The sequence below is a fragment of the Thalia democratica genome, chromosome 4 (assembly GCF_965202585.1).
Source record: "Thalia democratica chromosome 4, ktThaDemo2.hap1.1, whole genome shotgun sequence".
In the NCBI taxonomy this organism is placed as follows: Eukaryota; Metazoa; Chordata; class Thaliacea; order Salpida; family Salpidae; genus Thalia; species Thalia democratica.
In genome coordinates, this window is record NC_139168.1 from 10,438,237 (window position 1) to 10,457,015 (window position 18,779).

Sequence of the window (18,779 nt, forward strand, 5' to 3'; positions counted from 1 at the left end):
GTATTCAAATAAGTAATTTAAAATGTATTAATCAAATAAATAATACTAACCACCACTCCATCATGAATTTCTTTCTGCTGCTTCAGATCGACCTCAGATTTCCTGATCAGTTCCTGACACTCGGACCTGGCCAGTTCCACCAACTTCTGCTTGTCTTCCAACTGTGACGTCATCATCCGCTCGTTCGCCTCCGACATGTCTAGTTTTGCTCTGGGGGATTTTAATTATTTAACTTCAAAATACTAACTTTCACAGTAAAATTCTACAGTTCACAACTGTATGTAATAAATTTTTTAAAAACCCAATAATTATGAGCGTCAAGACATGTCCAGTTTTGCTCTGGGGGATTTTATTTTTAGCTATAACATGCAAATGTTATAGGGTTTTAGTTACATGGCAATTCAAATTTCGAAAATTCAAATTCTCAATAATATGTTTAAAGGGCCACAATACAAAAAGTAATACATATTTGAAGAAAAAAATGCGGATGTAGTTCTAATTAATAAGATTTTAAAAGTAAAAACAAATTTAAAATAAAAAGATTATTAAAACAGGTTTTTTTTAACTACTAACTACTAATATTAAAAAAAAATTGTAGGTATTAATTAAACTTACAAAAGCTTTTTTTTTATTTTTATCAAATTTATATTACTTTTTGTGTTGTAGCCCTCTAAACATTTTTTATAAATTTGAATTGTTGGAATTTAAATTGTACGAATTTGATTAGCCGTAAACCTTGGGGCTTTATACTAACACTTATTTACTTAACTTATGCAAAAATTTATTTTTAATGATTTTTTCAAGATTTAACTGCTTTTCGGAGTTATAACCAAACTGCACATATAAGCATAAGTTCTTACGAATATATAATTACAACAAACATACTAAACAAACAAACTTAGATAACTGAATGTTAATATTCTCATACATTAAAGCCAGTGTTTCCAAAACTGTTTTTTATATTGGCCCCATTTGCATAAGATTAAACCAGATTTTTACAAGTTAATTTTATTTTGTAGAATTTAATCTGAGTTATCAGACGTTTATACCGCTTAAAAAAATTCAAAGTAATTTTCAAGATATAATGAATCAATTTTCACAGTAAGTCTATTACTAATATTTAAATTATTTTAATGGAGAAATTTTCTAATGCTGAAAAGCATAAATTTTATAAAAAAAAAATTACCTTTTTTTTATATCTTTTTTTTTCAATATTAATAAAAACCCCAGATTGAAAGTCTTTTAGACTATTAAAGAATTGTTTCCAAAAATTCGAAGTATCTAGGTCAAAAAACGAAGGAGAAGATAGATTTTTAGTGAATTTTCAAACTTACAAGAAAATTGACCCTGAAAAATTTGTGGTCCATACGTTTGTATTGGGAACTTTTCACAAAAACGTCTGTAATTTCAAAAAATTTTTAGAATTTTTACATTTTATAAAAAGTGACTTGTAGTTTATACTTAAAGTTTTCATATAAGAGCCAGTTTTATCTTTTGTAAAATAATGTTGGACCCCCCCCTCCCTATGCCCTTAAAGTTTGTGGGAGATAAAGTTTATATTTAAGATTTTATAAACTTAAACAAACTTTATAGTATTCAAAGAACAAATTTTATCATTTAGTGTTTCTTAAAAATCTTTTATTTAATCAAAGTCTTATAAACTTAAACAAACCTTAGAGTTCTTAAAGCACAGTTATTCTCATTCAATGTTTGCTGAAGAAGTTTTATTTGATTATCATCTTCCAAACAAGTCTGCAGCATCAGATCTTTCTCGTTTTGACATGATTTCAAAATATCTTCTATGTGTTGCTGGTTACCCCTTTTTATCATGCTTATTTCTCTGTTTTAATTTATTGTTTGTTAATTATATATTCCTTTTTTATCATACTTATTTCTCTGTTTAAATTCGTTTTCAATATGAGTATTTGAGTTATAAGCTGAATGCTACTTTTATATAGTTTATTTCTCTGTTTTAATTTGTTGACTTTCATTACTTTTATTTTTGTATATTTTTCTTATCATCTACATCACAATACTTATAGGATATTAAAAAACTAAACACACGTTTTAGTACATACCTAACTAGTTTATCAACATTTAAAATAACTTATAATGTAGAATCAACATTGCTTGTAAAACTTCTCAAGTATTTAAGTGATTTCTTAACTTTAAATAACAAATGATTACGTTTAAAATAATTTAATTAATACCTGTTTAGTGCATCAACAGTTAGAAAGGATTCATTGCAGTTCTTGCTTGTTGATGGTAAGTTGCTGCAATCATTATTGTTAATTCTCATCAATTTACTTTCAATATTGTCACAAATGTCCATTGATATATTATTGCCACCAACTTCTAGCTGTTTGTTATTTTTTTCAATACAAACGGTTTAAATATCTTATTTTGAAAGTCACATAAGACTTAATAACTACTAATTGTTAATATGGTCAAAAAAGTGTCAATGTTTACCACAGAGCTCAAAAACAAGAAATTTTAAAGTACCAAACTTTTAAATATTAATCTTGTAAACTTTAAACAAAGAAGCAAAAATGTGAAACAGAAGACTAAATAAATTTATATGAAAACAAATGTTTATGTGTCCAGCTATTTTTTAAATTATTAAACACTTTGAGTTTTTTTATAAACTATGATAGAAGGCTGTTAGAGTTTAAAAAAATGCAGAATAATTTATTGTATAAAAAAATCTTTTCACATAGTTATGTTCAAATTCATAATATATTTACCACGGTATACTATCAAAATCCACCAGTGTTCAAAATCCACCCAATTTTTTTTTCTCTATTAATCATTTTATTTTAAATATTTTTTGCACTTTTTTTATTTATTTTTCACTATCACTGTTACCCCTAAACCTTACCCTCGATCCGTAAGCAATTCTCAAATTTGACTGGGTGGATTTTGATTGGGTGGATTTTGGTTTTTGGTAGATATTGAAGGTGTCCCATTTATCACTACTAATCTTACCTGTTCAAGAGTAGAGTTACTCTTCAAAGCATCACAAATATATCTTCCACCACCTACCCCCAGATTATTCCATCTAAGATCAATTTTCTTTAGTGTCTTGTTAAACCTGGTTTCAAATTTAAGTTAGCTAATGTATATATGGATTGAATAGCATATAATTTATAGTATTAAAAATTTGGGTTAAAATTAATTCTAACTTTTCATAGTCACTTAGTTTATTTTATGTCAGACAAGGAACTACTAAAAATTATACATAACCTGATCATTTTAGCAATCTCCTTGCCTCCCTTGTGGTCGATCTGATTGTTTCTGAGGTCGAGATGGACCAGTGTTGTGTTTGTGGACAGTGCGTCCATGAAAGATGAGAAGGCCTGGTTGCTGAAGCCCAGGTTGTTCCATTCAAGCATAAGATGGGTGATGGTGTGGTTTGACTGTAAAGAAAATTTTTGTTTTAATAAATTGATAATTTACCACACTAGTTTGTCCTGGAAAAGATTTTATAATTCATAAGCTATTTTGTTTATATCAACTGTACTTTTATGTTTATTAAGGTAATGTAACGTTAACAGGTTGTTCCATTAAAAAATAACGTGGGTGATGGTGTGGTTTGAATCCTCAAAAAAAATGTTTAAATAAACTGGTAAATTACTGTAAAGTTGATTGTAACTATGAAAAAAATAGGTGGTAGGAAACAAACACTTAATTCTTGTTATAACATAAAGTGGGTGATGTTTGTTAGTTGGAATAATACAACTATTTTATATATAAATAAACTGATAAACATACAACTATTTTATGTATAAATAAACTGATAAACTCCTATATAGACTGTATAGTTATATTTACCAAGGTAATGCAATATATTTAGATTCTATTCTAGTTAAAGGTAGGTTATAAAGTAGTTTAACTGTGGGAGGAGATACAGATATTTTATTTTTAAGTAAAATGATCAATTACTATGTTAACACTAAGCGCATAGTTACATTGACTTAAGTTGTGCAAGATATGCAGGTTGTTAAAAATAATAAAGAAACAATTGAATCTATTTTATTACATGGATCATGTTTATTAGTTGATATTTTTCTTAAATTATCTTGAAGTAGAAAGAAAAATTTAGTGTAGAAAGTTTTTTTGCTTATATAACTAATTATAATTAAATTACTATTTTAAACATTTGATAAGTAGAAGTGTAATTCTCATTCCAGCATAAAGTGGGTGGTTGTATGGTTTGACTGAGTGGAAATGATATAATTATTTAATGTTTTTTTAAACTTATAAACTATCACACTACTATTAAACTTGAGTTACGGGAGTTTTTGTGGAAATTTATTCATTGTAAGTTTTTTAACATAAAACTCATCATGTATTCATCTTAATAGTTTTTAGAAATGGAAATGTTACAGTATGGCTATGAAAGATCAAAATTGTACTTCATTTTTAGAAAACAATAAAAAAAATTTTATACGAACTTAATTTGTTTAAAGATGGAGTAAATTAACAGGAAAAAGTTATGCACTATAATGTGTAGTAAGTGTTTAGTTTTTAAATTATAGTTGTCAAATTTTACTTTACCAAAAGACTGAATAAGACAGACTGAATAAGACAGACTGAATAAGACAGTTGTCTAAAATGTTATGAAGTCTTTTGAGAAGAAAATATGTTTACAACAACAATTTATTTTTTTTTACTTTGCTTCATTGTAAAGCTGACTGTACTTTTTGATTAACTTAACTTACAAAAATGTATACTATATAAATTTATACTAATATAAAACAATAAATGAGGGCATAAGGGGGGTAAACTTATTTTTTTAATTAGTCATTATTTTAACATAACTAATCAAGCTACCATTTAATTTTTACTGCTTATTAAAATAAGAAATAATTTTTCATATATAAGCGATAAAAGTTAGAGAGTTCAACAGATTCTTCATGGGAGGCACAAACTAAATGGGCTAAATAAGAATATTTCATTAAAAATCTACCTTATCCTTCAATTTTAAAGAAATTGTTTTAAAACATTTTTAGAGTAATCTTTGATAAACTTTAAACAACTTGTGGGAAAAAGGTTTTTCAAACTTTTATAGTTTTAACTCTTTTGTTCTTCAAAAACTTTATTTATGTAATTTTCAAAAACTTGCTTTCTACAATTGTTTGTAGTATTAAAATAGGCATTTCCTGATAATTTGAAGTAAATTGCTTTGAAACAGAGAAGATATATTTCTAGTAATCTTTTCAAAATTTCAAGAAATCAGCCTTAAAAATTATTGGTTTCATACAGTTGTAATGAATTCTTTTACAAAATTGATTAGATTTCAAAACTTTGCATTTTAAAAAGTTTCTCTTAGTTTATACTGTAGGCTTTAAAATAACAGCATATGATATTAAAAAAAAATGGATCTCCATACGCCCTAAACTGACAAGTTATTGAAATTTTAATGGTTAGTATTGTTAGTTTTTAAACTACCAGTTAAATTAAAATATAAATAAAACTATATATTTGTTTTTCATATATATGAGAATTACTAAAGATGAGAACTTATTGAGATATTTACATTATCTGTTTAAACAGCTGTAAAAACAAAACAATAATTTTACAGTGATAGTAGAGTAAATCATACTTATATATATACATTTTATTTATCCTCCTTCTTTACAAAAAATACATTATAAATCTACACTGTATACAGAGAAGATTGCTGTTGTGTATACACAGCATTTGTATTGTAAGAAAGTTGTTGTAATATAAAAAACTACTTTAAAAAACTTTATGCTTTTTATCACAAATATTTTCTTATAAATAAATTAAATAATTACAATGTTTTTAAATTTAATCAGTAATCTAACACTGTATTTTATTTATCAGAAAAATTGTAATAACTTATTTAGAACAAATTTATTTTTCAGTAGAATATATATGTTGAAGGCCAAAAAGAGGTCAACTTTGTTTTTAATAAAGTTGATTTTCAACAGTTCTTTTTGTTGTTGTACCAAAAATAGATTTAGCTATATGATATTTTTTTACCACTTAAGAAAATTAAAAGTAACAATTCAGTGAATTAAATCATTTTTATTTATGAAACCAAAAACCAAAAAGTCTTAAAGAAATTACTAGACATCTTATTACAAGGTTTAGTTGCAATTTGTTTACTTAAATTTTTCAGAAAAGTTGTCAAAATTTCAGATAATTTTACTTTTTTTTCTAGTACTTCGACCAAAAAAATGTTTAAGCAAAAAAACAGAGTAATTCTTTGTAAAATTGTAAAATAGTTGCTACAATTTTTTTTTATGATTGCTCAACAATTGCAAAGGAAAACATAATTTACTACAAAAATACAGTTTTTTATTTATTTTAGTTTAAACTAGCCATATATATCTAATTTACTTTCCAAAATTTAATCAAATTAATTCCAAGAACTACATTTTACATTTTAAATTGGTAAAACAAAATATTAAATTATGTCCAAATATAAAACAACAAAATACCATTCAAGTTTGGAGACAACAGTTTTTATAATATAAGTATGTGTTTAATTTAGTGTTCTCAAAAGTTTAACTTTAAATAGTACAGACATTTTAACTGGTAAAAATATAAACATACTTGCATCAGTTAAAAAAAAATTACAAATTAAAAAAAAGAGAATAACTGTAATTTTAATCATTTAATAATTAACTTAACACAAAATAAATATGTTAACTAACTCTTGCTAAATTTCCAAGAGCTTCACAACTTAACTTTGACAAATTATTTCCTCTCAGATCAAGTTTCTTCAAAAATGAATTTGATGCCAGGTTGTCCAGGAATTTTTTGACATGCTGCTCACTAAGCATGATATCAGCCAGCTTTAGAGAACGTACACTTGTATCATTTTTTAATATTTCAGCTAAAATTGAACATGTAGCTGATGTGAAGGTTAAGTTTGACAAGTCTAATTCTCCAGTGCTCATTGATGAGCAATGTCTCAACTTGACAATAACTGTGTCATCTGGAAATTCTTTTCTGGTCTCACATATTGCACAGTACAAAACATCAAGATCATTACAGGAATCCATTGTTATTGTTTTTTTATTTTATTTTACATATCTTTAACAAATTTAAAGTTGGCCAAACACATTTGTTTTTTGTTTTGGTTTCAGTTATTAACTGAACTGTGAGAACTGGCTTTAGAGTTGCTATAAGTTTTTGAAAACAACCGTTTTTGTAAATCAAAAATTTCAGTCATCAGTGACAAATAAACTACAGCAAGAATATATTTAGTTGTGAAATATAAATAAAAAAAATAAAAATACTAAAGTAATTTTTTTTTTAATTTGAAGTTGTAATAACAGTTTTTTTTTAATATTTTTTATTAATTAAATACTTTAAAGTTTGTAGTGCTTAAGAAAATTTTTAGACTTCCAATGTATAAAATTTAATAAATAATTTTCTAATTAGTATTAAGTTTTTCAATTCTGAAAAAAAAAATAAATGTTATTAAAAATTAAAACATACCCTTAATTTTTTTTTCTCTGAATATTTTTTTTTAATGTTTTATTATTTTTTAAAATTCTAAAAAGATTTACAAACTAAAAATAAAAGTTTTTATACAGAAATACATCAACAATCTGTTAAATTTTTCATCTTATAAAAAAATATTTAATAAAATAATAATATCTAAAGTTTGCATCACAACCTAAACTTACCTTAGAAGAGTTCAAAAATAATTGTATTGAAAAAAAACTTAATAACATCCTTCAAATATGTTAACAGTTTTTTTTTCTAAAACTTGTCTTAAACCTGTATAAATACTTGTAAAAAAAAATTAATCAAAAACTAACCTAGTCTAAAAATCTATTTTGATTTAATTCATTATTTTTGCTTAAAAAATTTGTATTTGAATTTAACAAGCATAATAAAAATAATTAGAATAACTCTAAAAAGACTCTGTTTATCCTTCGTCTGATTTTATACAAATCATACGTTTCTTTCTTAAAATATTAAATATAATATTTTTGATTTTGAGAGTATTGTGTTACTAAAAAAATTCTAATTTAATTAAAATTAAATTTATTTAAAGCTGTTGTCCCTTTATAAACTTATTTTATACCATAAAATGCAATACTTTAAAAATTAACTTAAACAGCTTTTTTCTTGTTTTAAACAAGAGTGGAGCATCACACAGGTCCTCTGCACAACATTTTAACTTTGTTACGCTAAAAATGATAACACGATCCAACTAATTAAAAAAACACTGCATCTAATTCTAAATATTTTTGTATAATTTTTAACTATATTTAGTTTTAATTTTTTTGTAAACTCTACTCAAGATTTTTTTGTTTTTTTTTTTTTTCAAAATCCCAGAGTGTCTATTTTAAGTTTTTGAATTTAGTTTAACCGGCTAAATCTACAGGATCGAGTGCAAAAGTTTTACTTTTTACGGGCCGGATTCTACTTTAATGTTGTAAATATAAGCGGACCGGTAAGGAAAGATAACTAATTCCTATTAACAACCCAGTTGAAGTGTGTTGATTCGTTGACACACAGAAACATATGTTGGTATAATAAAGGAAGATTACTGTATAATTTGTTATTATTTATATTCCAGTGAAGTTACTTTACTAAGATCTTTTGTTAGCAAACAATTAAAACTATATTTTGAACAGTTATATATATAACAATTCATGTAAACTTAGCTGGTAATACCTCTTGTTTATTTTCATATTTATTTTTTACTTAATAACTTGGTTATACTTCTAACAAATATTTAAGAAGATTAAGCTAAAGAAAACTTTCATTAAACTTATTTCAAGTATTGCATTTTCTTGGAATTTATATAAGATGTTGTATGTTCTATAATATTATTAAATTAGCGTTAAAAATGTAAATATTATTACAATTGGCATTTAAGTAAAGTAGAACGAAGTAGTTTCTTTAATGATTAGTACTGTATTACAAATAGTTTGTTTTAAACTGTTCTATCTAATAAAAATTATTAATATAATAAATATATTATGCGCAGTTTTAGCATGAATCCAACATCAATGCATCACGCGCTATTAAGTACAACTTTAATTATGCAATCAATAAACATAAACTACAGTTAACTCTGCTTTAACAATGTTTTGTTATTTTAAAATTTCTGAGTGCTTTTGAGGTTTTTTAACTAAATTGTTTTGTTGTTTTTAAAACTTCAAGTATCATTAAAAACTCTTGTACATCAAATGATAATATATGATCGTTTACTACAAGTATTTTGTTTTGGAATTTGTTTGTTGTGTATGTTGACGAAACTATTAAAATAACAACCGTACATGCATGCGTCATAAAAACGCTATTTAGTAAGGAGAAACGAAAATCATGTGAAAAAGTTCGCAACCGGAAATAAGTAACTGTTTTTATTAGTAGATATACTAATAATAAATCAAGTTAAAGTTATTTGCAGCTCAAAATACTAACTAAACTAAAACAAATTTGGTTTTAAATATATAAACTAACTGTTAGAATTGTAAAAAAAGGACATACAAAACAACATTTTTTACTGCTAAAGCAAACAGTTTTAGGCTTACTTACCATTAATTTATTTTTTTTTAGTAGAAATGAAAATGATTTAATAAAAATGTATGTAAGCTGTACAAACATTTTTTTATGTTATCAACAAAATAAATATACGTTTTCTTAAAAATTTAAGCTACAATTTTATAAATATTTTTAAGCCAATTGGTATCTAAAGAAAATTTAAAAAATTATTAATTTTTAAATTTTACCCTTTTACTTTTTAATTTTACTTTAAAGCATATGGTTGATTTAGAAGAAATAAAAAATACATTTACTCATTTTTAAAAGCTCAGTATTTAAAACTAATTTGTTGTAACAACTAACAAGTTTTTTAATAAAATTGCTGTTGGTTGCTTTTGATACTTATCAGTTTCAATAGCGATTCGTTACATTTTACGAGAAAAAACATCATTTAGTATTTATTTAAGTGAAGTTTATCCTATCAGTGCACAATTTTTCCTAGGTTGATTTTATATAACCAAACTATAGCTTTGTACAATTTTTAGTGTCAGTCGCATTATCGCTGCATATCATTAAACTTCACAAAGTTTGTGCATCAAGTTTGCAATATTCATTTTTTTACTTTTACTTGGGAATAGCAAACTAGTATAAAGTAATTATAACTACGGAAACTTATGAAGTTAATAAACGTGCAGTGAAACATCTAATGAATATATTTTCGACGATGTATGATGTTAAGCGTTTAGTTGATGTCGTTTATACGATAAATTTAAAAGTTTGTAGCATTTTTTCAATCAATTCAATATTGAAAAAAAAAAGTTAGCGCTTTTTTATTTTAAATCAGAGCTGTATGTATAAATGTAAATAAATTCAAAGTTTTATTTTTATTGTACAAAAGTACTGATTTTTATGTTGTTTAGGTAGTTTTTTTACTTTGTTATTTTCTTTAGATTAATTTTTATTCTAAAACACAAAGTATATAAAAGAAATATTTAAATATAGTGATTAAAAAATATAAACTTTAATTGAAGAGTCCTGTTTTAATACATGTTACTTTAATCTAACTTAATTTAAGTTTACGATACTGTTAATTTAATTAGTGTGATACCAAGTTAGATCATAACAAGAGTTAAGCTTAATTAGTGATTTTGTACTTTTGGTTGTTTTGTTTAACTGCTGTCGAAAAACATTTTTATGTAACTTAGACTTAAAATAATAATTTTATAAAACTAAAAGTTTTAAAATGTTTAAAAAAATACAAGAAAAAATTGTTATACTTTCTGTTTACTAACTCTTAAATTATTTTTTAAAAATCTACTTCAAAACATTACTTTGAATTAGTCATGAGACACTAAAACAACTAATTTTAACTGAAGAGTTTTGTTTTAATACACTTCACATTAAATTAAGTTCATCATGCTATAACAACATTAAAGCTTCATAACAAGAGTTCAATTAGTTATTTTAAGCACTATTAGCACAACTACTTGTATAAACAGTTTGTAATATACACTGTAGTTATGCTAGTCTAAATAAATGCTGCTAGTAAAACTCGTATGACTAGTTTAATGACCAATCATACACAAAATTGTAAAATTTCAACCAATAGAACTGCTTTATTTTTAAGGCGTTGTCTTAAGTTTAGTATATAAGTAACGTTTAATGGCCAATCCCTTTTTTAAACATTTTAAATATTGCCATACAAAGCTAAAATTTAAGTAAGTTTATAAGTTAATGTTTTATATAAACTATATAAAATATAAATAAAAGTTTAAGCAGTTATACTGTTTAACACTGTTTGTTTTAATGTCATGTAAACTTTGAGAAAATAGTTGCTTAAATGTTTGTAAGTAATAAAAATAATACAAAAGATTTTACATTTGTATCATCCTAACGAAAACGCAAACATACTATAAGTCAAAAAAAGTAATATTTTATACAAATGTGTAAGACTTATTTGTTATTTTCTAATCATTAAAAGTTTGAGAGCTTTTTTAAGCAAAGTTTTGAGTGTTCTAATTTTTTATCAAAGTTGCTTCTTTTTATTTATAAAAACTTTTCTTGCTTTTATTTTGTCTTGTAATGTTATTTATCTTGATTAATTATGTTAACCTTTGATTGGGCCTGCAAGTTAAATAAAACTTTAAGGAGTTACTTCATAATTATAAAACAATATTTGACTACATTTTCTGCAAAATTTAGTAGTTTAGAAAATTTAAATTGACATTTATTATTATACAATCTAAGTGAGCTAAAAAAAAATACATTGGACCAATAATTTGTTTAAAATTCTTAACCTAAAAATTTGTAGTAGCTAACAACTGTTCATTATTAAAATATAATAAAATATTCTTTTTATAAGCAAAATGTTAAATTGTTAAATAGTCGTAAAGTTTGTATTAAACATGTTCAATATTTAAGAGATGTTTCAAACCTCACAAAAACAAAATTTTTGATAATATAGTCTTAAATTGATTGTTAAAAACTTATGAAAACAAATGGTATACTTTTTTATTTGATAATGATAGGTAAAAGTTTGAAAACAATTACAACGCATATTTTAAATTTTGAAATAAGCATACATGTATCAATTTAATAACAAAGGTTCGTCAAATTACTGATAAATAAACAAAAACTATAGTAAACTCTTATTAACAAAACAGTTATCTTTTTTTTTTCAAGTACTTTGCAGGCCTTTTAATGACATTGTATGATGTGTTAGTTTTACTTTTGACAACTTCGATACAAAACTCTTTCGCACAAAAAAAAAACGTTAAAGTAACACCAGTTTACTATGAGTGGTTTGTTTTGATGTTTATATTTAGCTTTTAATAACAACAAAACACATAAAAGAATAAACGAAAGTAAAAATTCAGTAGATTATAACAAATTTAAAACCACATGACAAATCATATGAAAGCAGAAATCAAAAAAGGCGTAATTACCAGTTCAAATGCGTTCATATTAATAATACGTTAAATTCAAAGATAAATTGTACTTAAAATTTGGTCAAATGTTTTGTACTTTACACTCTATTTCGTAATGCTTGATTGTAACTGTTCTTTATTTTTTTCTTTTTTATTATTTATCAAAGTGTTTAGTTGCTTAAAATATTATATAATTTTATGCTACACTATGTGTATTTTTTAACTTAAAACAAAAATTAGAACACTAAAATTTATTTATTATTTATAATATATTTGCGAAAAAATTAAACAAATATTTCAACTTTTTATCCCAATCAACTCTATTTTAAAACTGTTTAAATCAAACAGTAAACCTTTAACAACAACAAAAAAGTAAATATAAGTAGTTTTTTTCAAGTTTTAGCCTTTTCAGTTTTACAGTTATTTAAAAAAATAAAGGGTTAACTTTAACACAGCAAAAATATGTTAAACAAAATTAAGCAAATAAAGCAAATTATGATAAAAGTGCAGCACAATCATAACCTACTTCCTTTTAGCATTTCCTCTTACGTGGCATATTTTCTCTTTTTATACAGCTGACGTTCTAACTTGTGATTGGATGATTTAGGAGGCTCGTGATGCATTTTTTCTTTTGCACTTTTACATGATAAATTATATTGATTTTGTGACTTGTCAGTTTTAGTTTTTTAGCCTATATATTGTAGGTTCTAGCAGTTTTTTACTTATATCGTAGTTTTTTTACAGTTTACGTTTTGCTTATAGCGTCATAAATAAATTTAACAATCAGTATTTTAAAAATAAGTTATTTTGCCTTATTTATTAAACCATTTGGTTGAAATGAATCAAAAGGTATAAAAACAAATGTTTTTTTATTAAATAGTTTTGTTTTATAAAGAAACGTTTAGAAAATAGGTTTATTATAGTTCACGTTAAAAGTTTATTTAGAAACCAAATAGCTTCAAAGCAGTATAGTTATTTCGAGTGTCATTAACATAATTGGTTGAACAAACAGTTTTTGCTTTACTTTGAAGTCAAATTATTTTAAAAAAAAAGTTAAAATATTGTGAAAATTTTAAGCAGTAATATTCAGTAATATGATTATTTTAGGCAGTAAAAGGAATTATTTTTAAAGCGTCGCAATAAAAATACTATATAATCCGTGTTTAACTGCGAAATTATTTTTTGTTATTAAACTTTTTATTAAACATAAGTAAAATAATAACAGTTTTGATTAACTATTTTTGAAACAGTTTTGATAAACTTAACCAAAAACATTAGCAAAACAATGTTGTAATTAGAAGTTATTAAGTTATAAAAAAGTATTAATTTGTTCTACGTTGTGGTTTACTATTTACATTTGAGTACAATGCGCATAGAAATTACTACTAATTAGCTTAAATGTTAACTATATTTGTATGAGTTATGCAAAGTAAACATGATATACAGCTTTACTAATACTATTCACTTTGTAAAAGTTATTTAACTAAAGCTTTGTTGTTAAACAAATTTAATTTAATTTATACAAATGAGTGTATTGTTGTATTTAAGTTTTATAAGCTCAATAAAACTTAACTAACATTAAACGAGTTGTTGTTGTACACTAAGTTGCTGATTATTTTAAGCATTCTAGAATTTATATAAATAAAGGATGTCTAAAATATTTTAAACTAAAGCTTGATAACAAAGCATAGCAGTAAAAAGCTGATATTAAGTTTTAAACAAAGTTTTAAAATTATTTTTACAACTAAAGCAAGATTTTGCATAGAAATACAAGTATATAAATAGTTTATTTTTACTAAGGACGTTTATATACTGTAAATATAATGCAGCTTTGTTTTAAGTTTAAAGTTTCGAGAGAATTTTAAATTTATTCATCAAAAATACAACTTAAATTTCAGTATGCAGATATTGGATTATATTAAGCTTAATTAGAAATAAATTACAACAATCAACTTTTTTAGGTTATTTTAATCGTGTTCTTACTTGCTTTGACATTGTACGTTTAAATTATTATGTTCAATAAATGTTTTACTTAAACAAATATATACAGACTTTTATCAATTTTATTATAAAGCCCATTACTTCATCTTAAAACAAAATGATCGATTTGAAAAACCCCTATCTTGAAACCTGTGAAGATTTTTGGTATCACATTGGGATTGGTCCAACTGAAGACGTCAGAAAAATGTTTAAAGACGTTAAAGTAAGTTTTGTTTAATATTTTTATATTGAACTTGAAACTAATTGTTAAAATTCCGTTAATATATTTTTTATTTAAAAAGAATAGCAGATAAAGTAATCGTTTTTATTTTGATTAGCACATGTAAAAGTTTTAAGAGTACCTGTTTTAGTTCTTTATAAACAAATGCAACCAGTAAAAACAAATTACTACTAAACCTTTATACGTTATTCAAAGTTAAAAGTCTGTTTTTTATATAAAGATAAAGCTCACAAAAAAGTTTTGTTAAACGAAACCAAACTTTTTATCTTAGATAAAAAATTAAACAGCTTTATTTTTTAGTTTGTTTGTCTTGGAGGAAAGGAGAAGAGAATGAAAGGGTTCGCAGAATTTTTATATGAAACCTTAGGAGAACCCGAAAATAGTGTTATGGAAGAAGGTAATAAACATAATTCAATGTTTAACTTATGTTGTAAAAACAAATGTGTTTTGAAATTATCTGTAGGCTTTTTATCTATATATTCATCTACAGTTATTAGTCTATAAGCTTGTTATTAATAAAAAATATAACTATAATACTTTAGGAAAACCTGAAAATAGTACGAAAGAAGGTTACAATTATTATCTTTTACTTGATTTAGTTTTTACTTTTTCGTATTTACGTTAATTTATTTTTTTTATTTTGAATAAATTGTTCTTTGCAAAAAAGAATTTTATTTTATACAGCTTTTTGTACTTGTTAAGAGCATGCTATAAAAATAACTAAACGTGCTGTAGAAATTTAAGTGCATCATTGATTTACAGTTAAATATATATATATATATATATGTATATTATAACAAAGCTTAACCAATTTTTTAACTTTAAATGAAGTATTAAAAACTTGATTTATAACTATTTAAGAAAACTAATGTGACTTTATGCATTGTTTAAAGTTAGATTGCATTTAAACACAGCGATTTCTTGCACGTTGTTATCATTTTATTACTTCGCATATGCTTATCAAACTAAAGTATTTGTAGCGCTACATTTTTAAACTAGGTAAGGAAAACACTACTTTCAGTACTTTTATTAGCTTATTTAAAAAATCATTTGCATTTAAACGTTATCATGCTATGGTCATTACAGAAATAATTATTAATGTTTTTTCAAATAAAATTAACTTTAAACACATAAGTTTTTATTTAATAAGAACAAAACTGTTGTTGAATATATCAGCACTTTAGGCTATATATTTTTCATACAAAATTGAAATTTATTTTTTTTACAGGAACAAAACAGTTGTTAAACATATCAGCACACGCGGGTAGATACTGTTTATACAAAGTTGGAAATTGTATTTTTTTTTACAGGAACAAAACAGTTGTTGAATATATCAGCACACGCCGGTAGATACTGTTTGTACAAAGTTGGAAATTGTATTTCGGCTAGCCACGGAATGGGCATGCCTTCAATGTCCATACTGCTTCATGAAGTGTGTTTGTTTTATTAGAAAAGTTTAATTGACAAACACTTTTAATATAAATAATCTAACGTAGCTCGAGTTAACTTTATTTTTAGTTTTAAGTTGTACGAAAAAAGATAAAATATAGTGTGACATAATCAGTACGTGAAAATAATACTATGCATATTTTAAAATAAATCAAAGTAAACAGTTGATTACATAAATACTAGAATACTATAACGAATGCTACTTTACTCATATTCAAATTAGTTTTAAACAAATATCATTTTACAACCATGCATATAACGAAACCTTTACTGAATACGCATCATTATGTAATGGACAAGTTTTAACTTTTTCGATTTTACAGTTGTTCAAACTACTTCAATTTTCCGGTTGTGAAGATGTTTCGTTTATCCGCCTAGGAACATCTGGAGGACTTGGTTTGTTTTTAAAAATACTTTCTGCTTATACAACAATTTTTTTTATTACTTTTTTTTGGTAAACTTAACTTGGTTTTAAATTATAAATAATACACTATTTTTTAACAAATATACTACTTAATTGATAAACTAACTTTTATAAAAGAGCACTAATAGGTGTTTGTTTTTTAGGATTAGAACCAGGTACAGTAGTAGTAACGGATCAAGCTTATGATGATTTGTTACAACCTTTTTATGAACAAGTTAGTTGTACTAAGATCATTTAATAAGTAAAATAATATTAAATAAAAATCATTCAAGTACTAAGGATCTATTAAAATTATGATGTCATATTATGTAACAAAACGTATTATCAACAAATGTTGAAACATTTCTTTGTACTTAAAATTCAAAACTGTTTTATGAATACTCTACTTAGCTAATTTCAGCGAAAGCAAATACCTGAACATATAATCTTCAAGTATTAATGTTTAAAAGACAAACTCCGTTTTTTAAACTTAAAATACTTTTTCAGCATTCATGTGGAAAAGCATATAAATTTGAGTCTAAATGTGATGAAGAATTGAGCAGTAATATTTTCGAGTTCGGTAAAAACCTCGGATTGAAAATAGAGAAAGGAAATACAATGTCCTGCGATGGTTTCTATGAAGGTTTGAATGATCAATAACTTAGCACTTGCTTATTATAAAAATAGCAGTTTTATAAAACAATTATTATTTGAAAGTTTATAAAAGTTTTAGTAATGTAATAGAACTGTTGTTTTTTTTTACAAAGTGATATTTAAATTAAATCAGTTTTTTAATTTTTTTTATAGTAAATCCAAAAACATTTGTTTCATAAAAAATATAAAAATAAATATAATAAACAGTTCTATACAAAAAAATTTAAATACTAAAATTAACGCTTTATTTAGATTTTCGTGTTTATAAAATAACTTATAACTTGTTTTTTTTCGTACAGAACAGGGAAGATTAGACGGGGCTGTATGCAGTTATGAGAAGAAAGAAAAATTTGAATTTCTCAACAAAGCTCATCATGAGTGCGGAATTTTAAATGTAGAGATGGAAGCTCTACTGTTCAGCGCATACTGTTCCAGATATGGTGTTAAATGTTAGTTTTAGAAATTTCATTTTGTGAAAAAACTCATTAAAATGCTTATTGTTCTTAGAGTATTTGTTAAGTTTTACCGTTTAGTTAAGTTTTATTTATTTTTTAAATAATCAAACTTTTTTATAACTAAATATTAACACTTTGAAAATTCTGATATACTAAAATTATTTCTTATAAAAAAACGTAACTTTCACAAGTCAATAGTTCAAATTTGTTGAATATATATTCGTACAAGTTAAAATTTTATACGGCTCAAATATTACTTCAATCTACGACGCAAATTAACTTTACTTTTTAGTAAAACTTAGTCCTAAGGTTGTAACGTTTATATTCAACAATTATTTTAATTAATTTTTACTTTTCAGGCGCAGTAGTTTGTGTGACAATGTTGGACAGGCTTTTAGGAGATGTGGTCACCGGAAAAAATAACAAAATATTTGAATTTTATCCGCAAGCTGTCGTTGCTGGTTTCATCAAATCATCGCTTGCAAATAGTTCTTGAAGTTTACAACTCTAGTTTAACAATTAGTTTAATTTTTATATAAGAATGTTGTGTGAAACTTCGATATTAGCATAAGTGATTTTACAGTTAATTTAGATATTTTAAAGGTTTCAAGCAAGAGTGTTTAAGTTGTATGTAATATTACTTTCTGATTGTTTAATGTAAATAAATCCTTTTATGATAACTTAATATAAAATATTTAATAAAAGTTAAAGAATGTTTTCTATAAGCCAACTGTTTTTTTTAAAGAATCTACTTTAAAAGTGTAAATATAAACATGTCATATTAGATTAGTTATACTTTTTCCAAAAACGCAAGCACAATTTAATAACACAACTTACTTTTTATTATATTACACAACACATTCTTTATTTTTATTTTTTTAATGTGTAATTGTTACTAAAAGCAAACGTTTTTACCTTGTTTTTGTTCGACCTCTTTGTTTATCGTGCATTTTTCTTAACATTAAACTGTATCATATTGAAAATTGACAACGTTGTTGAAACGTTTTGTGTAGTTATTTACATTGTTCGGAGTAATTTTAAATAATTATTTTAGTACAAAAACCAAGTGGTCTTAATATTTAACAACAGTATAGCTAGGCTATAAAAATATTGTTAATCCTTTTAATTTATTTTAAACTTGAGTAGAGTTAAATTTGTTAAAGTTAATTTTAAACGTTGGTTGAAATAAA

The 18,779-nt window shown here is 24.3% G+C and overlaps 2 protein-coding genes across 2 annotated transcripts in view; one reads left to right on the forward strand and one right to left on the reverse strand.

Moving 5' to 3' along the window:
- LOC145834365 (leucine-rich repeat-containing protein 45-like) overlaps window positions 1–7,115 on the reverse strand; it is a 34,893-nt gene extending 27,778 nt beyond the window's left edge. Inside the window, exons 1-6 of the mRNA XM_082941779.1 lie at window positions 6,687–7,115; window positions 3,244–3,416; window positions 2,986–3,091; window positions 2,211–2,359; window positions 1,673–1,840; window positions 51–210 (exon numbers count right to left, since the gene is read on the reverse strand). Coding sequence (XP_082797905.1) covers window positions 51–210; window positions 1,673–1,840; window positions 2,211–2,359; window positions 2,986–3,091; window positions 3,244–3,416; window positions 6,687–7,037 — 1,107 coding nt within the window. The 5' untranslated portion in view covers window positions 7,038–7,115. The remainder of the gene's footprint in view (window positions 1–50; window positions 211–1,672; window positions 1,841–2,210; window positions 2,360–2,985; window positions 3,092–3,243; window positions 3,417–6,686) is intronic.
- A 7,346-nt stretch (window positions 7,116–14,461) lies between these two features.
- Window positions 14,462–18,565, forward strand: LOC145834097 (uridine phosphorylase 2-like). The gene is made up of 8 exons (XM_082941443.1): window positions 14,462–14,610; window positions 14,929–15,025; window positions 15,939–16,060; window positions 16,401–16,473; window positions 16,645–16,715; window positions 16,988–17,123; window positions 17,434–17,583; window positions 17,949–18,565. The coding sequence occupies exons 1-8, from the start codon at window positions 14,506–14,508 to the stop codon at window positions 18,083–18,085; spliced, it is 891 nt and encodes a 296-aa protein (XP_082797569.1). The 5' UTR covers window positions 14,462–14,505; the 3' UTR covers window positions 18,086–18,565.
- Window positions 18,566–18,779: the final 214 nt, after the last annotated feature.

Excerpts from the sequence above, each read along its gene's own strand:
- LOC145834097 (XM_082941443.1), top strand. The coding sequence starts at position 14,506 with ATGATCGATTTGAAAAACCCCTATCTTGAAACCTGTGAAGATTTTTGG. Across the intron at positions 14,611-14,928 it reads AAATGTTTAAAGACGTTAAA|TTTGTTTGTCTTGGAGGAAA; the intron begins GTAAGTTTTGTT and ends TTTATTTTTTAG. Across the intron at positions 17,584-17,948 it reads TTCCAGATATGGTGTTAAAT|GCGCAGTAGTTTGTGTGACA; the intron begins GTTAGTTTTAGA and ends TTTACTTTTCAG.